General features: G+C 43.1%; 1 protein-coding gene across 2 annotated transcripts; it reads left to right on the forward strand.

Annotated features, from left to right (window-relative positions):
- Window positions 1–1,825: 1,825 nt before the first annotated feature.
- LOC138973656 (interference hedgehog-like) lies at window positions 1,826–21,525 on the forward strand (the record flags this gene model as incomplete). 2 transcript variants are annotated; one of them, XM_070346384.1, is given in 12 exon segments in its annotated part: window positions 1,826–1,996; window positions 3,848–4,105; window positions 4,875–5,027; window positions 5,960–6,151; window positions 6,382–6,594; window positions 8,059–8,249; window positions 8,511–8,730; window positions 9,501–9,710; window positions 10,800–11,083; window positions 11,673–11,787; window positions 12,202–12,780; window positions 13,592–21,525. In XM_070346384.1, coding segments are annotated over 12 exon segments (2,783 nt in total), but the record flags the coding sequence as incomplete, so codon positions are not given.
- Window positions 21,526–23,927: the final 2,402 nt, after the last annotated feature.

The raw sequence follows: 23,927 nt of genomic DNA on the forward strand, positions 1-23,927 counted from the left end.
TCAAAACGTCCACGCTACGATTAGCGCGTTAACTGCTTGGCGAGGCCCTGTGTCCCCAAATGTCGTTTCGGTTCTGACCTCAGGCTTTGGGGGGACCGGGACAGGGGACAGCAAGGAAGATGACAAGAAGAAAGACTTGGGGAAGGAGGTAGAACTTGCCCTGGGAGGGGGGTTTGGAGGCGAGTAAAGGATGGTGGAGGGATGGGTAGTTAGGGAATGTTTTGTTGTCATTGTGGTTTTCAGAAAGTGCAAGGTGAGTAGCGGTTCGTATATTTGTTGGTAGTCGCACTCGCAAATACACTCTCGGCAACGGATGGGGGTCCTAGGGAGTAGTTTAGCAAGTCTTTACGCCACTATGGCTTTGAGCGATTTTTGGCGACGAACAATACAAACACTACAAATGCCACCCGACAATTGCCCAACCTCAATTGCCCAACCTCTCGTTCCTTGTAACCGCACACACACACAGGCACGAACGGAGGTTATGCGCAGATTCTAACTTTAACACAAAATATACTTAGAGTAAAGAGGTAAACTATTTTAAAGCGCAATCCGATTGCAAAAGGGGAACTGTTGAGGAGCAGTTGCGCATAGTTTACTAGAGCTCTGTGTCTGTCTGTCTCTCTCCTTCCCTCTCCCCTTACTCACCCACCCACCCCTATTCTTTCTCTTCTTACACCATAGACCTCCACCGTCCACCCCCTCCCCAGTGTTCTACCCAGTGCCTTGGCTGTGAATGTGAGCTGTCCTTAGAATGGTGCGCGGTGGGATTTTCTTTGACGACGCGTTTCTTTCAGTGTGTAAAGCCACGCTGTCGCCAGGCTGTCCGCGGGCTCGCATTGTGCAAAAGTCAAAAAGTCATTTTTCATTTATGCCTCGATGAAGTTTCCGATAAGGTTTATTTCTGTGTACGGAGTTCTTTCAAATCGTTTTTTGGGTTGTGAAGAAGGTCGCTTATTGAAACGGCTGACACGGTCGGTCTCTCTCTCTCTCTCTCTCTCTCTCTCTCTCTCTCTCTCTCTCTCTCTCTCCCCCCTCTCTCTCTCTTATAAACACGCTAATGTTTTGTTTTTTTGATTGTTTGTAAAAGTAACCGCGTGCACTCGGATACATTAATATTCCCCCTACGAAAACACACTTCAGGGATCGAGGACACAAAAAACTGTCATATCATCAGATCGCTTCTGTTGGATTGTGGTTGTTCACTTTATTGATAAACTAGGTCACGCCATTTGGACCTATAAATAGTTTCAATCCAGTTCCAACTGACCTTTTGTCCTCTGAGGTTGGGAACAACACGGATTGTGTATATTCTCATTCTCCAAGCAGTCGTGGTTCAGGCCACATCACAACGGATAAATAAATACTCTGAACAGACAACAGTATATGAGAGAACAGGAAACACCCAAATCAGCAAGGAAGGCTTTGAGCTCACTTATACTGTTTGGCCAAGATGGCATAACAATAACTGATGAAGGTTTTGATTGCATTTGTAGAAGCCAACTTGTTGTTAATGGAACTGTCTTACACAGTATATATAACGTTGATAAACATATTCACTATACAGTAATGAATCATGGAAAATGTATGCTGAAGTGGGTATCATTTGTTGAGCAGTATCTGTCATATTTGCTTGTTTGTTGTATTGAACATGTCTTTTTCCGTCTTATGCATTATACCCTTATGTTCTGTGCCTTGCATGACACAATGTAAAGAAACTGCCGGAATAAAACATTTTTGAAGTCAAAAATCAACAAGGAGCTTGCATCCTCTTCTTAAGCTTAAAACTAACCATTGAACCATATTTCTTCTTTTCGTTAACCAGGTGTGGGAGGAGAGAGGACGGAGATCGTTGACCAGAGCACGGAAGAGCTGAAAGTGACCAGGGGGGACTCTGTGCTGCTGGAGTGCCCAGTGGCCGGAGTGGGTCAAATCTCCGTCGAGTGGAAGAGAGCCTACGCCAGTCTGCCGCAGGGGCACACCGAAGATAAGTTCGGTAAGTTTCTAGAACTGTCTTTCATTTTTGACAAAGGAGTCGCAATGAACACAAATTAGATGTTGTCGCAATGAACACAAATTAGATGTAGTCGAAAAGAACACTAATTATGTGCAAGCAAGTGGTTTTTCCTCGTGGCACGGTTTGATTTACTTTTTTGAATAAACTCTTGTTTAAACCAAATGAACACTATTGAGACTGTTGACGTTCGATAAGTGTTTACGTGGAAGGATGCTCTCTTTCCACACAAAATCCTGACTAGGTCTGTGATGGTTGATACGCTAGTTCACACAGGAACGAATTACTTTTAAAACTAAAACGTACCAATAAAATTCATGAATTGGCTTTTGAAAGAAATAGTGGACGCAATGCAGCTCAGATACATTTTTGACTACCCTGGATACTGTCCCCTGATATCGTGTGTGCGTCTCCCAATAGTCCTTCCTAACTACAGTTAGTGTTTAAAACCTCTTAAAAAGCAGGGAGCCTTAAAATGGATGTAAATTGACAAAGGTTAGGAATAGAAACTCTGAAGAAAACACGGTCATACAAGGGGAGAAATCTTAAAATTAGGGGGGTTGCGCTGTAATGAATTAGTGTTATTGGTACTCTTTAGCTTCGATACTGTTTGTACACATCAAAATAGTCACCAATCCTATCTGTCTCCCCTCCCAACAGGCAATCTCCGCATCACTGTTTGTACACATCAAAATAGTCACCAATCCTATCTGTCTCCCCTCCCAACAGGCAATCTCCGCATCACTGTTTGTACACATCAAAATAGTCACCAATCCTATCTGTCTCCCCTCCCAACAGGCAATCTCCGCATCACTGTTTGTACACATCAAAATAGTCACCAATCCTATCTGTCTCCCCTCCCAACAGGCAATCTCCGCATCACTGTTTGTACACATCAAAATAGTCACCAATCCTATCTGTCTCCCCTCCCAACAGGCAATCTCCGCATCACTGTTTGTACACATCAAAATAGTCACCAATCCTATCTGTCTCCCCTCCCAACAGGCAATCTCCGCATCACTGTTTGTATACATCAAAATAGTCACCAATCCTATCTGTCTCCCCTCCCAACAGGCAATCTTCGCATCACTGTTTGTACACATCAAAATAGTCACCAATCCTATCTGTCTCCCCTCCCAACAGGCAATCTCCGCATCACTGTTTGTACACATCAAAATAGTCACCAATCCTATCTGTCTCCCCTCCCAACAGGCAATCTCCGCATCACTGTTTGTACACATCAAAATAGTCACCAATCCTATCTGTCTCCCCTCCCAACAGGCAATCTCCGCATCACTGTTTGTACACATCAAAATAGTCACCAATCCTATCTGTCTCCCCTCCCAACAGGCAATCTCCGCATCACTGTTTGTACACATCAAAATAGTCACCAATCCTATCTGTCTCCCCTCCCAACAGGCAATCTCCGCATCACTGTTTGTACACATCAAAATAGTCACCAATCCTATCTGTCTCCCCTCCCAACAGGCAATCTCCGCATCACTGTTTGTACACATCAAAATAGTCACCAACCCTATCTGTCTCCCCTCCCAACAGGCAATCTCCGCATCACTGTTTGTACACATCAAAATAGTCACCAATCCTATCTGTCTCCCCTCCCAACAGGCAATCTTCGCATCACTGTTTGTACACATCAAAATAGTCACCACTCCTATCTGTCTCCCCTCCCAACAGGCAATCTCCGCATCACTGTTTGTACACATCAAAATAGTCACCAATCCTATCTGTCTCCCCTCCCAACAGGCAATCTCCGCATCACTGTTTGTACACATCAAAATAGTCACCAATCCTATCTGTCTCCCCTCCCAACAGGCAATCTCCGCATCACCCAAGTGGAGCTAGTCAACAGTGGAACCTACATCTGCGAGACGCCCTCCGGCCAGAAGCGACAAGTCGAACTGGAGGTCCAGATGCCTCCAGCGGTCTCCAGCGAGCCTCCAGACGGAGCAGTGGTGGCGGAGGTGGGCGGGGCTGTCAGACTGATGTGCAGGGGCGGAGCTTTTCCCGCCCCTTCCGTCACGTGGTACCACAACGGGCAGAAGATTGGCCGGGCCAACGTCAACAACGCAGGTGGGTGGAGACTGTAGTTATTTGTTTGCTTTGATGACGTGTGTGTGAAATTAAAGCCAAGATGTTCTTAGAACATGGTACACGGGTGGGGTTTTTTTACGGACAGATCACGTAAGGTCAAGGCATTGTGCCTAATTTAAAAACCTTTATCCTTATATAAAGTTCGTTCTTTTCTCTCTCTCTCTCTCTCTCAATCACGCTACGATTCACACCCAGTATTTCTCACTATGCACAGGGGCACAGTCCTCTCTCTAATTCTCTCTCTCTCTCTCTCTCTCTCTCTCTCTCTCTCTCTCTCTCTCTCTCTCTCTCTCTCCTATTTATCACATCCTTACTTATTTCGATTTTATGCACACATTTCATTTGTCTGAAAATTGTCAAAATCAACACATTGATTAGTAAAAATAAAACATCCATCCATCCATCTCTCTCCAAATCACACTAGTATTTCTCACTATGTAGAAGGGCGCAGTTCTCTCTCACACTCCCCCCTCCCCCAATATCACCCAAGGATTTACACCTAGCATTTCTCACTATGCAGAAGGGCGCAGTTCTCTCTCAAACTCCCCCCTCCCTCAATATCACACAACGATTCACACCAAGCATTGCTCACTATGCAGAAGGGCGCAGTTCTCTCTCAAACTCCCCCCTCCCTCAATATCACACAACGATTCACACCTAGCATTTCTTACTATGCAGAAGGGCGCATTTCTCTCTCCCCTCCCCGTACCACACAAGGATCTAGACCCAGCATTTGTCACTGTTTCAGGGGGCGAGGAGCACCCACATCGCCTGCAGCAGGTCAGGATGGAGGACGCGGGGCTCTACGTGTGTGAACTGTCCAATGATCTGGGCCACGCCAGCGCTGTCCTGCATTTGGTGGTCCATCAACCTGATAGTCCTGACGCCAACACTCCTGCAGGTTCGTTTGGATATAACTCAATTTTTGTATGGGCTGCAAAGGGTTGTCTTTTCGAGAAATAAAAACAAAAATCCATTGTGCGCAAAATTACTAGCGGGCAGCGCCTTGAGTCGCCTTGTGGGGAAATATGTGCGCGTTATTAATTCTCGTATTATTATTATTATTATTATTGTCCTGCACTTAGTCGTGCGACAGCATGATAGTCCTGACGCCAACACTCCTGCAGGTTCGTCTAACAGGCTATGCTCGGATACAACTCTTAATTTTTGTTATGGGCTGCAAAGGGTTGTCTTTGCTTTGTTCCGAAATAACAATTTGTGCATGGGCTGCAAAAGGTTGCCTTTGCTATATTCGAAAGTAACTATTTTTTATGGGCTGCAAAGGGTTGTCTTTCTTTGGAAAAACAACAACAAATGAACAAATCCATTGTGCGCAAGGTTACTAGCGGGCAGCGTGTTTCTTGCAAAGCTTTTCCTTATACCAGATTATGTTCAGAAAGACAATACAAAACGGTGCCCCTAAGGCCTAAAAAAAAAAAAGGTGTGGTTACGGTAACCCGACCTACCCTATTTTTAGGGACCGACCCTATAACTTTTTATTACATTTGTCACCAAAAAACCCACAAAAACCAAGAAAACGAGTGCAGAAAACGCAATGAAAGCGAAAGCGCCTGAGCCGCACACTTATTTCCCTGTCAAGTAGGTTTAATTTGTACACATTAGAAAAAAAAGTAAAAAAAAAAAAAGTGATTGACTACCTTCCTACCCTATTTTTTTTGGCTATGTTACCGTAACCACACCTATATTTTTTTTTGGCCTAAGATGAAGAAGAAACACAATTATTGATAGCTAAGCTAACTGAAAAATTGAAAGAAAGTAACGCCGAATTGATTTTTATATTATAATAATCTATTTCTACGAATATTTCTGCAGATGAGAGTCACGTGGACGATGCCCCAGGGGAGATCACTCCAGCGGACGACGATGACGATGACGCAGTTGAAAGCAAGCGCAAGTTTCACCTGACTGTCCGCACCAACAACAAAAACAGGAACGGCCGCAAAAAGAAGAAGAACGGCAAGAAAAAGAAGAAAAAGAACAGAAAGAAGAGCAGGGCGAAGAAAGGTCAGTTTCATCAACTTCTGTAAAAGACTTCTAATCCCGGATCTAACCCTTGCTGACCCTATTAGGGAGCTGACATGGTTATTCGATAGCAGAACCGTCGCCCCCTCCTTCCTCCTTTTTTTTTTTTTATACAAAGCCAGGGCTTTTCACCGCCTCACATGCCCCCAATCGCTTTGGCGTGAGGGAATAACGCTTACATTTTCTTCAACATGTTGTTGTACGTGTTACAGAGAAGCTGGTCCCACCCTCCTCGCCCACAGTGACGCGTCAGTCTGACCAGTCCGTGCTGGTGGAGTGGACAGTACCCCAGAACGACGGGCTGCCCATCGACCTGTTCCGTGTCCAGTACAAGGAGGTCAAGCCCAAGAACGGACCGTGGCAGACGATGGACGAGGACATCGGGGCCAACGCGCGGCAGTACAAAGTGAAGAAGCTCAAGCCAGGTGAGAGAGAGATGCCATGATGGGGTAGGGTAGATGAGTTGATAGAGCACTGGGCTTCTGATCCAAGGTAGAGAGAGATATGCCATTGGAAAGGGTAGCTCAGGTGATGGAGCTGTGATATTCTAATCATAAGGTCACGTAAAAGAAAAGCCGGGTAGCTCGGTTGATGGAGCACTGGGATTCTGATCCTAGGGTGAGAGAGATGCCATGGGGTAGGGTAGCTCAGTTGACAGAGCACGGGGCTTCTGATCCTAGGGTGAGAGAGAGATGCCATGGGATAGGGTAGATGAGTTGATAGAGCGCTGGGCTTCTGATCACAGAGTTATTTCTCAACATCGTCAATTCAGCTCTCACATTTTACATCTATATCGCAACGTGAAAGAGATGCCGAGTAGCTCAGTTGATAAGAGCACTGAGATTGTGATCCTAGGGTCGCTGGTTCGAATCCAGGCCGGGACAGACAAGGGTCATCTTTATGTGCAGACGGTATCTATGTCCAACCTCCGTGTCACCACAGTGGCACGGAAGAGACCCTGGTCATTCTGCCATAAGGACAGGACAGAGAAAAGGCTTCTCCCTTTCTAAGACCTTCATTTTTCAGATCTTCTATTCACAATGTCTGAAAATGTACCCCCCCCCCCCCCCATTTTAACACTCCCTCCTTTTTACGACCTGATTTTCCCCAGATATGTGGAGGTGTTAAAAGGGGGGTTCCACTGTATCGCTCAATACACGATCACTCTTTGTACTGAAGGTGAGACCTACAAGTTCAGCATAGCCGCAGTGAACTGTTTTTATGTCAGTTTGTTAATACGTGTGTTTGTATGACATTGTGATATAAAAATATATCCCACGTAAACAAACAAAATCTGTCGATTCAGAATCGCTCAATACGCTCAGTTGGTAGCGCGCTGGATTTGTATTCAGTTGGCCGCTGTCAGCGCGAGTTCGATCCCAGGTTCGGCGGAAATTTATTTCACAGAGTCAACTTTGTGTGCAGACTCTCTTCGGTGTCCGAACCACCCCCCGTGTATACTACATTGGGTGTGCACGTTAAAGATCCCACGATTGACAAAAGGGTCTTTCCTGGCAAAATTGCTTAGGCACAGTTAATAATTGTCTACCATACCCGTGTGACTTGGAATAAGCCCGTGAAAGGTAAATATGCGCCGACATGGCTGCAATCTACTGGCCGTATAAAATTTCATCTCACACGGCATCACTGCAGAGCGCCTAGAACTGTACCCACGGAATATGCGCGATATAAGCGTCATTGATTGATTGAATACACTCGTTTGTGCCACAGGTGGGACCTACAAGTTCCGCGTCGCAGCAGTGAACTGTTTTTATGTCAGTTTGTTAATACGTGTGTTTGTATGACATTGTGATATAAAAAATATATCCCACGTAAACAAACAAAATCTGTCGATTCAGAATCGCTCAATACACTCGTTTGTGCTACAGGTGGGACCTACAAGTTCCGCATCGCAGCAGTGTACTCGAACCACGACAACAGGAACAGCCCCAACTCGCGCCGCTTCCACCTGAGGCCCCCTCTGTCCCCCATACCGCGCTCACCGGACCACATCCCCAAGATCGTGGAGGCCAAGCCCATCATCCATGAAGGCAACCACGCCATCGGCATCAAGTGGCATGTAAGTTGTGTGTGTGTGTGTGCGTGTGTGTAAGTGTATGTGTACGATACTCGTGGAGGCCAAGCAAATCATCCATGAAGGCAACCACGCCATCGGCATCAAGTGGCGAGTAAGGAGCACATAGTTTGTCTGAAGGATACCTATCACACACACACACACACACTCTGTAAGGTTTGCAAAACAAGAAGAAATACATTCTAACTTCATTTTTTGGACGTGTTCTGTTCAACACATCTCACGAAACTCGCTTTTCTGTGGCAGTTTCCGCCCAAAGAGGAATACACCATCAAGGGGTTCTACATTTTCTACAAGCCCTACGATTCCATAGATGACTACAAACGCAAGGAACTGGAGAGCGCGGTGACCAGGAAGTTCCTACTGAAAGACCTGGAGCCGGACACCGAGTACCAGATCTCCATGAAGAGCTTCAACGACGCTGGCACTTCAGAATTCAGCAATACTGTCGTCAAGCGAACACAACGTGAGTATAGTGGCAATAGGGAGTTGTGTGTGTGTTGGGTTGGGACACTTGGGAGAGAGAGAGAGAGAGAGAGAGAGAGAGAGAGAGAGAGAGAGAGAGAGAGAGAGAGAGAGAGAGAGAGAGAGAGTGAGGATGATGAAACTTTATTTTACAAGCATAGAGTTTTGAAGGCAACGACTTTTCTTACAACCTGTCCTTACCTCTGAATAATGCATGGAAGGCACTTTTTAACTGAAGAGAGAGAGAGAGGGGGGGGGGGGGGGGCACGGCTGAGGGAATTTCGTTAAGTATGAACAATAAATTAATCTCAATGCAAAGATTCTTCATTCTTGTTTTCTGTTGTGTGATCTAAGAGCCTCCGTTGAATCGCTATGCGTGAGTACGCAGTATTTCGGTTTCAGTGGCTTCTTGAACTTGTCAAGAGCCATACATTTCAACCATGGTCAACCAGCCTTTATAAACACCGTACAATTACGCCACAGTAAAACTAACCTTTTACACACGAAAACATACAATTACGAGACTGTAAACAAGCCTGTCCAAGAACTATACAGTTACACCACTGTAAACTTCGGATATTTGTTGGGCTCTGGGATAGTTTTATTTCACTGTATTAATCGGATTGTATCGTGTGTGTGTTTGTGTGTGTGTTCGTTTTGCTATTGTACATCGCCGTGAGCTCTTGTGAGATGGGGCGATCAATAAGTGTTCATTATCATAATGATTATACAATTACGCCACTGTTAAACCTGTCTTTCTGGCTGTTTCAGCGCGAGAGGGCCAGAAGCCGACGGCTGCACCGACCATCCTGCCACCTCCTCCAGGGACAGACGAAGAGACGGACACGCCTCGACCCAGGCCGGAGCCAGGAGGCCTTGACCAGCCGGTCATCCTGGGCATCGTGCTTGGCATCATGCTGCTCTTGCTGGTCGTCTTCATCGCCATGTGCTGGTGGAAACAGCGCCAGCAGAAACGACACAGTGAGTTTGAGGAGAGATATTTTTAAAAAAAACGAAAGAGGTTAGGAGTACTAATGGGGGAAGACAAAGATGATTTTGTGCCTTTGCTGTAGTTGTGACCCAGATTGTAAATACCTCATCGCTATGTGCTGGTGGAAACAGTGCCAGCAGAAACGACACAGTGAGTTGGGTTGGAGATTTGAGGCAAATACAGATGGCTAAGGTCTTTTTGAGTTTGTGAGTTAGTTTTCAGAGCCTTTATTTATCTTTCATTGTCGTGTGCTGGGGAAAAGACTTAAGAGAAGACGTTTTCACTTCTCGAAGTCTTTTCCAGAAAACGTAGTGCCAAAGCTTCTTGTAGCGAGCTTCATGAAGTAGACTTTACCCCCCGCGGGTTAGGGGGAGTCCCATATTGGTTGGGACTAGAAAGAATTTACTCGATGCTACCCAGCATGTCGTAAGAGGCGACTAACGGTTCTGTTTCTTCTCTTCTTTTGTCTTATTTCTGCCTTACCAGTCCTTTCACCTATATTTCCTTCCAAGAAAACTCTCCCTACTATTCCCTGCAGTTTTCCAATTCTTTTCTTGTTGTCTTATTTCTACCTGACTGGATCCATCACCTTTATTTCACTTACCAAAAGTCTTCTTTTCCACATCCTTATTTCTCTGCACCCCGCATGTCGTATGAGGCGACTAACGGATTCTGTTTCTCCTTTTGCCCTTGTTAAGTGGTTCTTGTATAGAGTGTGGTCAATGTTTGTGAAGATTTTGGTCAGGCGGTATGTAGGAAATGTTTGGTCCTTTGTGCTGGAAACTTGCATTCTCCCAGTAGGGTCATGTATTGTACTGCGTTGCGGGCCCCTGGAGCAGTTTTTTGATTGGTGCTTTTGTGAACAGGAAACACTTGACAAGTGGCTCTATCCCATCTCCCCCCCCCCCCCCCCTTTCCCCCTATCCCATCTCCCCCCTTTCCCTCGTCGCGATATAACCTTCGTGGTTGAAAACGACGTTAAACACCAAATAAAGAAATAAAAAGAAAGTAGACTTTGTGAAGTCGACGTCGGGCAATTAATACCAGGCTTCACCCCTACCTCTCTCTCTGTCCACCAGACCAGAACACGGAGAGCGGCTCCAAGTTTCAGGACCAGGCCCACCGGATCTACACGGACAGCCTTCGCAAGAAGCACCCCAACGGCGGCCCCTACCCGCTCAACGGCATGAACGGCCTGGCGCTGACCAACGGTCACGGCCCTCCGCACGGCCACGGCCCTCCTGGACACAGGATGAACATCGACATCAACCCTCTGGCCAACATGGAGCACGGAGGTCACCACCGGTCTCAGCCCCCGCCTCTTGGACAGAGGGAGATGTACTCCGGGAAACCCTACCACCATGTGAGTAGCATGGGGGAGATGCGCTGAATAAGATTTGTATAAATAAAAAGACCAACAAATACTGTACTCACGTGGGAACGAAGAAGATGAAACAAACAATAGTGACATTTCGACCACTAGGGTCTTCCTCAGGGACATTATTAATTTAACACACAAAATAAAAAGACAGACGATAGAACAGGAAAAAAGAACTACAGATTACCGGAACACACTGTACGATTTACAAATCATTGTGAGAACAATCATTATTTTGTTGGTATTTTTATTTATCAGGCGCAGTCACCACAGTTCTTGAGATTTGTATGATATCAGAACACTTTGAAGACAAGCGAAAAACAAAAGGCCGAGAACAAAACAAAGAATAAGATTAATGCTGACTTGGTCTCGTATGATCCCCTGGGTTTCTCAAGACAAGAACCAACAACAAACAAAGAGACATTGACAATAAACAGAAAATCCACCCAGTACTATACACATGACATGAATCCTCCCGAATTCAGCTGTCTAGAAGTATCTTTGTGGAGCATTTGTAAACCCACTGTTTGTCACGGTTTTGTGTAAACTGCAATATTTCTGTCATCCATTCCAGGGTAACGGGATTATTCCCAACGGAACGTTACCAGGCTACGGTCACGGCCACACCAGTGACAACAACTTCAACAACATCCGTCACACGGTCAGCACCGACGACGTCATAGGAACAGGTAAACCACACAACTTTCCAATCACTTGTCTTACATTGGTTTAATTGAAATGAAAAAAAAGGCCTGTCGACAATCACTGTTGATGATTTTAGTTTTCTGAGAGCATCATGCAAGAAGAGGTTCCCCGATATTGGATTAATCTTCCTTTTGCGTCATGTGTGCCAAAAAAAGCTGACACAGTAAACTATGTACGACCACACAACTCATGATATTCGTGGTGGTGGCGACGACAAAATATCAGAGCTTCATATGTCTTCTTGAAACCATAACAATTTGCATGTGTAGGTCATTTTTACAGTAGGCCTAGAACAAAAACAAAGACTAAGATCTATGCTGAATCGGGCTTGAATGACCCCCTGGGTTCCTGAGACAGTAATAAACAAAAAAGCAAACCTTTTTTTTCTCTCTCCACAGGGATGATACCCAACGGCGTCAACTGCATGGGACCCGGGGTGGGAACAGGAGGAGGGTACAGCTCGAGACCCTACCCACCCTCCTCCCACTCGAGAACCTCCCTCTCCTCCTTCACCCACAACCCCCCACCCCACCATCCCCACCACCGGCGGCGCGGCGGGTCCTTGTCGCAGTCAGACGAGCAAGACTCTCCGGATGAGACAGAACCTCTGGCGCGAGAAAGCCCTCGTTACGCCCGCGACTCGCCCTCCTACTCAAGCTCAGGCCGAGGTCACAACATGCGTCACAACAGCAGAGACAATGTGCGAGACGGGTTGTATGAGCGCAGGCCGTGTTACGGGTACGAAGGGACCTACGACTCGGGGTCCGGCTACAGGGTGGGTGGAGAGGAGGGGGTGCCCGGGTACCACCCCTGGGTGCCGGGGGTGGGGTCGGGAACAGGCCCCTCCCCTTGCCCCTCCTCCTCGTCACACACGGGCAAGCACAAGCGGCGGCGGAAACGTCCGCACAGCGAGCGGGACAGGGAGCACGCCACGAAGGACCAGGCCACCAACACGGACCTCAGTAGTAACGGTGAGGGTCAGTGCTCAAATTTATACATCTTCATATTCACTACTGCACCACCTGCAAACAGTTTCTTTCTTTATTTGTGACCCTCCACCACGGAATGAGTCGCATGTCACCTTTGCATGATTTTCATATTTTTACATTTTTCTAAAGAGTTTTGTATGCTCTATCCAGTGGTGAAAACCGTTTTTGAAAAGAGCGAAAACTGTTTGAGTTATACGCCTGTGACTAAGGTGACCCTCACACTGTTACCAGACACTCCCCGGACTTATATTAAGCCTAGCGCAGAACCGCGCGAGGTGACATGCGACTAATTTCGTGGTGGAGGGTCACATTTGGTGTTTAACGTCGTTTTCAACCACGAAGGTTATATCGCGACGACTGCAAACAGTTGATTTGGGCGGAGATTGATGTCCAAAACAGTGTATTAAACTTGTAATGCACTCAGTGGGTGCAACATGAGTTCTACTCCCACCCTAACCCCCCACCCACCGCCCTGATATGGCCCTTCGTGGTCGGCTGGGCGTTAGGCAAACAAACAAACAAACAAACTCCCCACCCCTCCACGGCGGACTAACTGGTATCACCGAATGTGATGTTACATTGGCAGTCAGACGAGAAAAACGACTCGTCGTGTCGTTATCCCCGCAACTTCTGTAGTATCTTTGGTCGAAATTATCCAATTTCAAGTTACTTAATATTTTCTTCACTGATTTGATTGTCTGCACGCGCGTGTATGTGTGAGAGAGAGAGAGAAAGAGAGACTACACTTTTTATCGTTTACATCCTCATGGCTAATCGTTTGTTCTGTTTTCTTCCACAGAGGGCACGATAGAGTTCGGCATGCTGAACAAGTCTCCCACCAGTTCGCTGTCCAACGGGTCGGACAACAGCATGGGTTCAAACACGACGGGTTCAAACTCCATGGACGTTAAAACACGGACAGCTAACGGCACCCCGGGTGTCTCCATGTTGCACGCCCCTCCCCCCGTGGTCGTGCTACCCGTTAGGTCCTTGTGATAAAAACCCTCCCCGTCCCCAACTCCCCCCCCCCCCTACCCTCCCCCTTTCGCCGCCTGTTGTTTGTGTGATCAAAGAGACAACTTTTTGTTACCCTCAAAACGAGATTTACTGGACGCTGCTTCGCGCTTTGACGACACGGATGGAGATATGTACAGTCGCCTGCGCTGTGTTGAGAGCTACGACGGATGGAGAAAGAGCACAGGAGATTTTCTATGGGTGGGAGCATGCCTGAACAAACGCTGTCTAATTTTTGACAAAGTGTTCAAAGCTTGAACGGTTTCTGTCAAACGGTTTGTCTTGCTGGTTCGTTCTTGTTCTGGGAGGAGCCTTGTGATTCGTTTACTGTGCTACGAGACATCACTTTTTGAAGGAGACCTCTGATTGGTTTAAAACGGTGTTTCGCCATAGACGTCACTCTTGAAAGGAGACCTCGGATTAGTTTCCTTTAATGGCCAATCATGTGTTATATATAGACGCTGTTATCTCTCTGTGAACTTCTAACGGTCCGTGAAGTGTTTGATGTATGTGTCTTTCAACCGAAAGCATACATCATAAATGAAGACTTTAAGCTTTCATTGGAGACTGAAAAGATGTGGCTTTCATTGTGAGGTCTGTTCTATGCCGCAATGACCTTCCAGGAAGATAGTTGCAACGGCATTTGTTACACAGCGAACAAACACTGACAGATATAAAGTTGTACACATCAGCGATCAGGAATATATGAGTTATATACGAACACACGTTCGGGTTTCTTGTTTAAATTAATATGAAGACACGAGGAAATTGCTTATTTATTGCCATGGTTTTGTTATCACCATAAATGGACGCGCTCGGTTAAGCCTTGTGTGCTTTATGAGAGTAAGTTCGACAAAATGCCCTACTACTAAGTCTTCAGGGAATTTGAATTCTGCTTTTGTTTATTTGTTGTTTTTATGCTGATGAACCGTTAAAAAAAAGTGACCAACGCAATCCTCAGAACTCAAACTAAAGCATTGGTCCATTGACATTGAAACTGTCCAACGCATCATCACAGTGGAAAAGTCTGTGTTTGTTATCTACCTCTTCGTTTTCGCGTGGTTCTTGACATGGGTAAAATATTGTGTTCAACGTTTTTGCAACATGTGAAAAGACAAGACCTCCTCCCCTGGAGGAGGAAGAAGAAAATCATCCAATTAGAATGCTGCTACTCTTGGCAGCTAACATGCTCCCACCCTTCACTTACTGAGACATGGAAACATCACAAATCGTGATTCGTCAAACGACGAAAAATGTGCCTGGAACTTGATTGTGTGACACAAAAAAACACCGGTATGATCTACATGAAACGTGATTCAGTGACATATGACCGGTAGAATCTTCACGAACTCGTATTGCGTAACGAAAGCTATGGTGTTACAAGGCAACCAGGACATTTTCACGGAATGGCATCGATGTTGCGGAAAAACGTGAAATGTGACCCTCTACCACGGAATGAGTCGCATGTCACCTTTGCATGGTTTTCATATTTTTACATTTTCCTAAAGAGTGTTTTATGCTCTATCCAGTGGTGAAACCCGTTTTTGAAAAGAGCAAAAACTTGCTTTGTTTGAGTTATAAGCCTCTGACTAAGGTGACCCTCACACTGTTACCAGACACTCCCCGGACTTATATTAAGCCTAGCGCAGAACCGCGCGAGGTGACATGCGACTCATTTCGTGGTGGAGGGTCACAAATAAGCACGGAATATATTTCTGTAACGAAACACTGAAGATGGTGTGTTAGCAGATCACGAACAGCTCGTCTCCATACGTGAACGTTAAAAGCTCTCTACAAGGCACGGACATGGGAGGTGTGTACAGATGTTATACATGGTGATATGATATTCACAAAATCGGGGAGAAAAAAACAGAAGACATGGTGGTGCAACTTTTTCAAAGTGAGACATTATCTCATCCCTTGTGAACCGTTTCATCGGTGGCAAGAAGAACAAAACAAAAACTTTGGCAATATTCTCATGCTGGTGCTGCGATGCGGCGTGTGTATCCACATGTATAATGATTTCGCATGTATGTGTTTGAATGCGTGTGTATGTGTGTTGTTTTCTGTTGCATTTGTTCGTTCAGGTTATGTATGATGTTCAGGGCATACACTCGGAAGAAGTCCAGCAAGACCTTCCAGAGGTTGGGGTACAACTATTATAAAGTTAAGAGTTATGTGTTGCCGTGATGAAACTGAGAGAGTGCGTTAAATGTGTGGGTGTGTCTGTGTACCAGGCAGTAAATTATGACAATGTTTTTGATGCTACATAATTTTATTGTCATAATTAAACACTTGTTGGTACCTCAGAAATAAATATCTATAAGGACAAATTGTTTTATTCATTTTGTTCAGTTTAGGAGGAGTTCGTGAATTTTGCGCATGTCTATAATTTTAACTTGTATTTTAAATCGGTGCAGTTTACAATAGACAAGAGAAACATGTTTACATACTGAATAGTCGGTGCCGTGATCGTTATCTATTACTTACAGTTCCTTTGCTTTATAGTGTGGTGCAACAGGAAACTAGACTTGTTTATTAAGGCCAAATAGAAATATATGTTGGTTTAGGGTAACCCGACCGACCCTATATTTTCCCGCCGACCCTAAAACTTCTTTTTTTTCTTCTAAAAAAAACCCCTAACTTTTGGCACGTTTTGCGAACCATACCGAGACTAAGGGAAGTAACCTTCTTTACATTTAAAAACAATTTTTTTTTTTTAACGACCTTTGTTCTTTTTTGGTCACGTTACCCTAAACCAACATATATTTTTGTTTGGCATGTGGACGTTATTGACAATAGCGCTACTGTAAAATCAGTAAATGCTATCTACTGTGAGAACAGGGTAAAATCGATCTTATATGTTGGGAGAACAGATTAAAGCAATATTGCCCACGGACCGGAAATGACCATCATATTCCCTTACGGGTACTTGACCAACGTTATTTCTATACTTAAAGCTAATGCATTAACCCAAAAAGGAAGAACTGTCATCGCGAATTCAGTAATAATGAAAAACAATCTGATTGGTAACTTACATGTTCCAAAAGTGAAACCATTCCTTCTAAATCTTGCAGTTTCCAACATTTAAAAAATTATATTGAACGCTAGTAGTTCCTTAACACTTAACAATTCAAATCATAAAATGTCCAGGAACAGATATACGTATGGTAAAACGTTTTCGCAGCACACTGTAAAGCCGATGTAAAAGTTTAAACCGTAATTTATATGGACGATTTGTAAACGTTAGCTGAAATGACCGTTCAGAATTGACACTTGTCATAGGAAATGCAGGATTTGTTCACATATAAAATTATACATGTACCAAAATCTAATAATCACCTCGCCCCTTATTTTTCGGAAGGAAACACGATCTATGCCGTGGGCAATATTACTTTGAAAATTCAAGTAATGCTTTATTTAAAACGCATGAAAAATTCGATTTTGTCCTTTTGCCTTTTCTTTGAAGATCATTGAAAGGTAGATGGTGATAACATTTTTTTACAAGGCAGTCTTTGAACAATTGCGACAAAGTTTTACCTGCTACTCATAACCGTACTTAATTTATCTCATCAGGGCTTGTTCATGTTTTAAAAATCAAACTAAATTGACAAAGGAAACAATTACAAAACTATGAATGTCTTTCCAATGAACAGGGTCACTTTTTGATTAAGATGATTAACAGAAAATGTTTTATAAAAAGAATATATATATATATATTTCGTAACATGGTTAAAGGGTAATTGTTTCATTTAGATAAAAGATAGAGTAAGACAATTTTAAAGGAAGGGTATTTTTGTGTCTTGGTTCTTTGTATGTCTTAAAGAAGCAGGGTACAAGTGAATGTCTGGACCGTTTTTGGTGCGTTGTGTAACATTGCCCTTTCTTTACTTTTGCTCAAAAAAGGGTAAAACTTGTGTGTGCGTCTAAATGCATGTCCTGTAGATATCTGGGTGTCCACTGTTCTGTTGTTATTAAGTATAACCATGTCCAATTTCTGTAATTGTTTAAACTGATGTCCAGTCTCGGTTATCCAGTAATTCCTAAACAGCCCTACACGCGTGCTCCACGAGAGAACTGGCTTTAAATACTGAAAACGAGAATTTCACTCCTACTTCTTGCGATTAACTTATGAGTCTGAACTGTACATAATACGCAAGCCTTGCTCAGAGCAGTATTAATGAAGTATAACTGAACGGTATACTGTTGTTACCAGGAGCACGTGCGTGTTATTGCGGTTTACCTGTTCTTTTAACATTGTCCGCTGAGATCTTGTTGACGAAAAGTTGATTTGCCGAGTTTTCAGGTACAATTAATTATATATGATACCGATGTACGCACAGCCTAGCGGGTGACCTTACAAGCGATTTTCTGCGGCGCTCTCGAAATTCAATCAAATGTCACTTTCTGGGGAGAAATGCAAAATAAGTAAAAGGCTGTTTAGGTGACAATATTTGTGTCATTGTGACATTTTCTCAAACTTTGTTTCGCTTTTGAGGTCTCGCCTTTAAAGAGAGGGTCAGAAAACGACGTCTTGGTTAGTGTAATTGGTGTCGTTTGCCATTGAAGTTCTTTGGAAGAAATTTCGCCGAGACCGTTTCCTGAAATTATGTCAGTCTGCAAAATTAATGCAGCAAAAAAGTTTTACTCTACACAGAAAGCAGCCAGTCTGTTGATTGTTGGTATCTGTGCCGTAGTTCATTTTTGTTTGTTTGTTTGCTTGCTTAACGCCCAGCCGACCACGAAGGGCCATATCAGGGCGGTGCTGCTTTGACATATAACGTGCGCCACACACAAGACAGAAGTCGCAGCACAGGCTTCATGTCTCACCCAGTCACATTATTCTGACACCGGACCAACCAGTCCTAGCACTAACCCCATAATACCAGACACCAGGCCACTAGATTGCCAATTTTAAAGTCTTAGGTATGACCCGGTCGGGGTTCGAACCCACGACCTCCCGATCACAGGGCGGACGCCTTACCACTAGGCCACCGTGCCGGTCCGTAGTTAATGTACCCTCATATTTCATACACATTATGGACACATCTGTGATGATTTACACAATCGTTTACAAAGGAAGGAAGAAATCTTTATTTTGCTCATTTTCATTTTACAAACTATTCTTGTTTTGGAACGAGGAAAATCATTTTCTGTACAATTAGATAGATACTATTGTATTGTTTTTAAAGTGTGTGTACTACGCCAGGGAAAATTATATTCTTGAAAGTCAACTATTCGTCAACCAGATCACAACGAACATTCTAGACAATTGTATCTATTGTTGTTTAGTTAGAGCTGCGCTTTATTCTGCATTGACAGGTGATAAGTGGATTGTTACGAATGAATCATGAGAGAGAGAGAGAGAGAGAGAGAGAGAGAGAGAGAGAGAGAGAGAACTACTTTTCACTGTCAAGTTCATATCCTCTATGTTCGTAATTACAAACATGTGTCCTCAACGTTGTAATTGACAGCAAACTTATAATATGGTCCAAACCCTCCTTTTTCTACAAACAGTTTTTGAAAATATGCAGCTTTGTAACAGAGATTCAGCCATCGTACTTATTATATTCGGTCTTCTTGGTAAAACTGCGTAGGTCCAGCAGACTGAAATACTCAATTGTCTTACAACCCTATTTGCATAATCCATTCACCTGCTGATATTTTATTTTGTACTTTCGTCAGAATTTTGCATAACAGTTTTGCTGCAAGTCATCTTCTGACAACGATTTTGTTGGAAGAAGGCTTGCGCTTTGATTAACACTAACACAGAGCACTATTTTGTAGTAAGCAGATTACAACTATTTTCACTGTCGCAGTGTAACGCACGAAAACGTTAAATTCACAAAGAATTTTTTTCCATACTGATAAAGTCCATATCATCAACTGATAATCCAAGAGATATATCGCACTATTACGCCAATCCTTTTTTCTTCAAAAAAGGAGAAGAACGATTGTTCATTACAATTCGAATTAGTATTTGGTCGTACACATTAGGTATACTGAAAATACACAAAATGAAACTCGTGCACGTTTGAAATTCCGAAATCTTGCCGTTCTTTCAAAGCACAGATGAACAAAAAAAGCGAAAGCAAATGTAATTTTTCATTCAGGCAACTTCTGCCCGAAAAAAATCTACTGAAAGAAATTGGAAAGCAGTTCTAAGCTTTTTGTCAAAGCAATAATTCCGTCGCACTCTCATTCTTTGCTGACGTTGATCATTTGTAGGATGTGGCAAAAGAGGCTAACTGTTAACGAAATTTCATAACCGAGACTTAAGTAAATATGACGATTTGTAATTCTTTACATTTAATGCAGGCAAGAGATTCGAGTGCTAACTACAATCTACAAGTCAGTCGTGGCTAATGTTAAGGTGTATAAGTCTGTCGTGACCAATGTTACGATTTATTATTTTTCAAAATATCTTCAGGTATGCATGAGATGCAACACTGTATACAACTACAATTTACAGATCTTGGAGTGAGTATAGAGAAAACTAATCATTCTAACTGCTCTGAATAAAAGAAGTACCTTCTACTTAGCTGCCTTTGGTTTAAATACATACTGCCTGTACAGAAGAAACGCCGATTAACAATTCAGTTCTACCTCAGGAAGTTGTAATTTTGGAAATAGCAAAATGTGTTGTGTTGTGAAATTCATTTGTTGATAATTATCATGTAGATAGCGAGCGCTGTGAGTGATGAGAGCGTGTGTGCGTGCATGTGTGCGTACATATGCGCATGAACGTGTGGTAAACGATTCATGTTAGTGTTATTAATATTATTATGAAAATTCATGGTGCTCGAATGTGAAATGTAACGTTTGTGATCCGTATACAGTTTTTCTTCGTTCAAAAACTGTTAATTTGCCAGTTTATTTAGGTTTTTTTAATTGTATGTCACTCAAAATGCCTCAGTTCAACTGAATGCGGTTTTCCAATGTTTTTCAAAAAACAAATTATTTGAGTTTATTCAGATTTATGAGAGGATAACATGGAAACATTTTCTCCAAAATATTTGTTGTCTATATCAAGTGCTTCCTTTCATGTTCTTTATAAGATTATTTTTCTTGTCTTCCAATTTTACAAAGTAAACTGAAATATTTGCTGTATACACAAACAACTGGGAATTACTCAGTCTTTCATTTGTCTGTAAACTCTTTTGCGTTTTCCGATAATGGAATGCTTTCGTTAATCATGTTAATAAGCAGTCTTCCAGTCGACATAAAAGGTTATTTTAAGCTCCAAAATAACGAGCGAAAACAAATTGCACTTCATATAAAATTTGAAAAAAAATAACTGGTACACTTTTTTTGAGTGGATTCAATACTCTGCATAATTGCTACAGCAGTAAAATTAGCTGACGCAAACAGATACTTATTATTATAAAGTATTATTTTTATTATTATTTGTCTTGTTATTTTATACGAGCTCATGAAACAAGGATAATTGGTGCATACAGAGATTCTTGATGCCATGAACAGTTGTGCGTCCGTGTATATGTTTAAAGTTCAAAAGTGGATTTGTATTGTCTGTCAAAGATTATATGCCATAGATTTTTTGTTCTGTTTGTTTTTTTCTACTTCAGTTCCTGGTAACCGAGGAGCCACCTGCAATATTTGAGAGGGAGGGTTTGATGAATATTGTCACATAATATTACAATGTATGTAAATACTCTGATGGTGTATTATAAACAATAAAAAAAATGATAATGAAGATGACCAACGGGTTTGGTGTGCAGTGATGGTGAGGAAACCGCGCGCGTGTGTGTTGTGTGTGTGTGTGTTGTGTGTGTGTGTGTGTGCAATCAGAGCTCGCTCTCTCTGTCTCTGTCTCTGTCTCTCTCTCTCTCTCTCTCTGCCCCCCTCCCTCTGCGTGCGTGCGTGTGTGTGTGTGACGAATATGAATAACTATCCTAACTAACCTTGCATCTCTTTTTTTTATTTTAAGCAAAACCTCGTCTAAAATCGTTCTTGTAATAACAATCAGTCAGAACCCCATCCCCCTAACACACACTCACACACACATACCATACACAGACACACAAGAGAAGTAGGAGCAACCCCCATCCCCTAAAACACACACACACACACACAGAAGAGCAGTAGGAGCAACTTCACTAAAACTGTAGCTTGCTTCTTTGCAAAAGCATGGTAAACGGAACAGAATATTCTGCGGTATGTTCGACATACAATCCAGCTTCTGGTGGATGCAATATCACATTAACCATTACACAAAAACAACAACAAAATTAAATACTAGCGATGCTCAATACTGGGCCAAACATGGCGGCTGAAGGAGTATGCTCTTTCAAGGTTAATTTTGACAACAAAATACAAAACTTTACACCTTAAAATGTATGGTTAAATGTTGGCCAGATGATGAACATTCCGTTGACAGGAGCTGTGAACATTTCATTTGAGTCATCTTATTTGCAATTATTGTTGTGTGTGTACAAAACTTGGTTGTTATGGCGGCCAAATCGAGGACATGCAGTGGGTGCCGTCTTCGAAGAACTAACAGGCAGGTATTACAAAAGTCTACAGGGCCAACAAAAACTGGCTTCATTGCAGAAGATACCATTCAAGATGTGCGAGGACTTATTAGGCCTAAAAAAAAAAGTGTGGTTACGGTAACCCGACCTACCCTATTTTTAGGGGCCGACCCTATAACTTTTTTTGTCCCAAAAAAAATGAAAACAAGAAAACGAGTGCTTTTTTTTTTTTTTTTTTTATAAAGGTAAGTTCAAAATTGTTCAAAAGAATATCCATAGTCGCACACTTATTTCCCTGTCAAGTAGGTTTAATTTGTATACATTAGAAAAAAAAGTAAAAATAAAAAAAAGTGATTGCCAACCTTCCTACCCAATTCTTTTGTGGCTATGTTACCTTAACCACACCTATTTTTTTGTTTGGCCTTATGCCTTTTTAAAGCACTCATAATTGTTAGCGGGGACCCGAAATCCACGTCGCGTAAGCTACGTTTGGTGTCTAAAATCCTCATGAAATTTGTGTGCTACGTGCATAAAAACATCGTTTTCCAGTCGTCCTTTCACAACAAATAAAATTGTATAATCAGCAACAATAAAATAAGAGATCATTCAATTAGTATGGCACACTTTTCAACAGATGCGGACTGTGTTCATTTTTCAGCATTTGGTGTCCATGTGTAACTTACGCAGGGCTCTCTTATGACAACCCTCCTAGACGGTCCCGGTGTAACACGAAATTTTTACTCCACGAAAAATTTACTCTGGAGTAAATATTTCGTACGAAATTCTTACTCCGAGTACACTTTTCGTACGAGAAAAGAACTCCCCAAGGCACGAAAAAATTATTCCCTCCACGAAATTTTTACTCCCTATTTTATTTTACTTCCAGTAAAAATATCGTACGCAAAAATGGGATGCGGGCGAAGGGATAATGCCAATAAGTCATCTCGCGCACACGAATGTCGCGCTACCCTCCTTCCACCACCAAGACTAACAGGGGACAAGGGAGTAAAAATTTCGTACACCTGGCATGGGAAGTTAAATTGCTCGTGTTGGGGTGAAGTAATTTATTCGTTATTTATTCGTGAGGGGAGTAACATTTGTGTACGAAATGTTTACTCGGAACTCACCTGTCTTGGGGAGTAATTTTCTCGTGCAATGGGGGAGTGCTTTTTTTCGTAAAGGGAGTAACTTTTTCGTACGAAATGTTTACTCCGGAGTAAAAATCTCGTGGGAGTAGTTTTCTCGTGTTACACCGGAACCCCCACTTTTATTTTTTGGAGGGTTCATAGAGCCCCTCAGTTGAATTTTAGAGGTTTTTTCCGAGGGTCCAAAGGCCCCAAAGCCCCGTTGTACTCATAACACATTGTGATCAAGCATAGTGGGCTATGAATTGTCTGTTTGTATCAGAATATTCCAGGAGGGTATTCCAACAATAACTTGTTGAAGGGAACACACACACACACACACACACACACACACACACAGCGCGCGCACTTTCTTTATTTGGTGTTTAACGTCGTTTTCAACCACGAAGGTTATTTCGCGACGGGGAAAGGGGGGAGATGGGATAGAGCCACTTGTCAATTGTTTCTTGTTCACAAAAGCACTAATCAAAAATTTGCTCCAGGG

Source organism: Littorina saxatilis, linkage group LG8, assembly GCF_037325665.1.
Source record: "Littorina saxatilis isolate snail1 linkage group LG8, US_GU_Lsax_2.0, whole genome shotgun sequence".
Classification (NCBI taxonomy): domain Eukaryota; kingdom Metazoa; phylum Mollusca; class Gastropoda; order Littorinimorpha; family Littorinidae; genus Littorina; species Littorina saxatilis.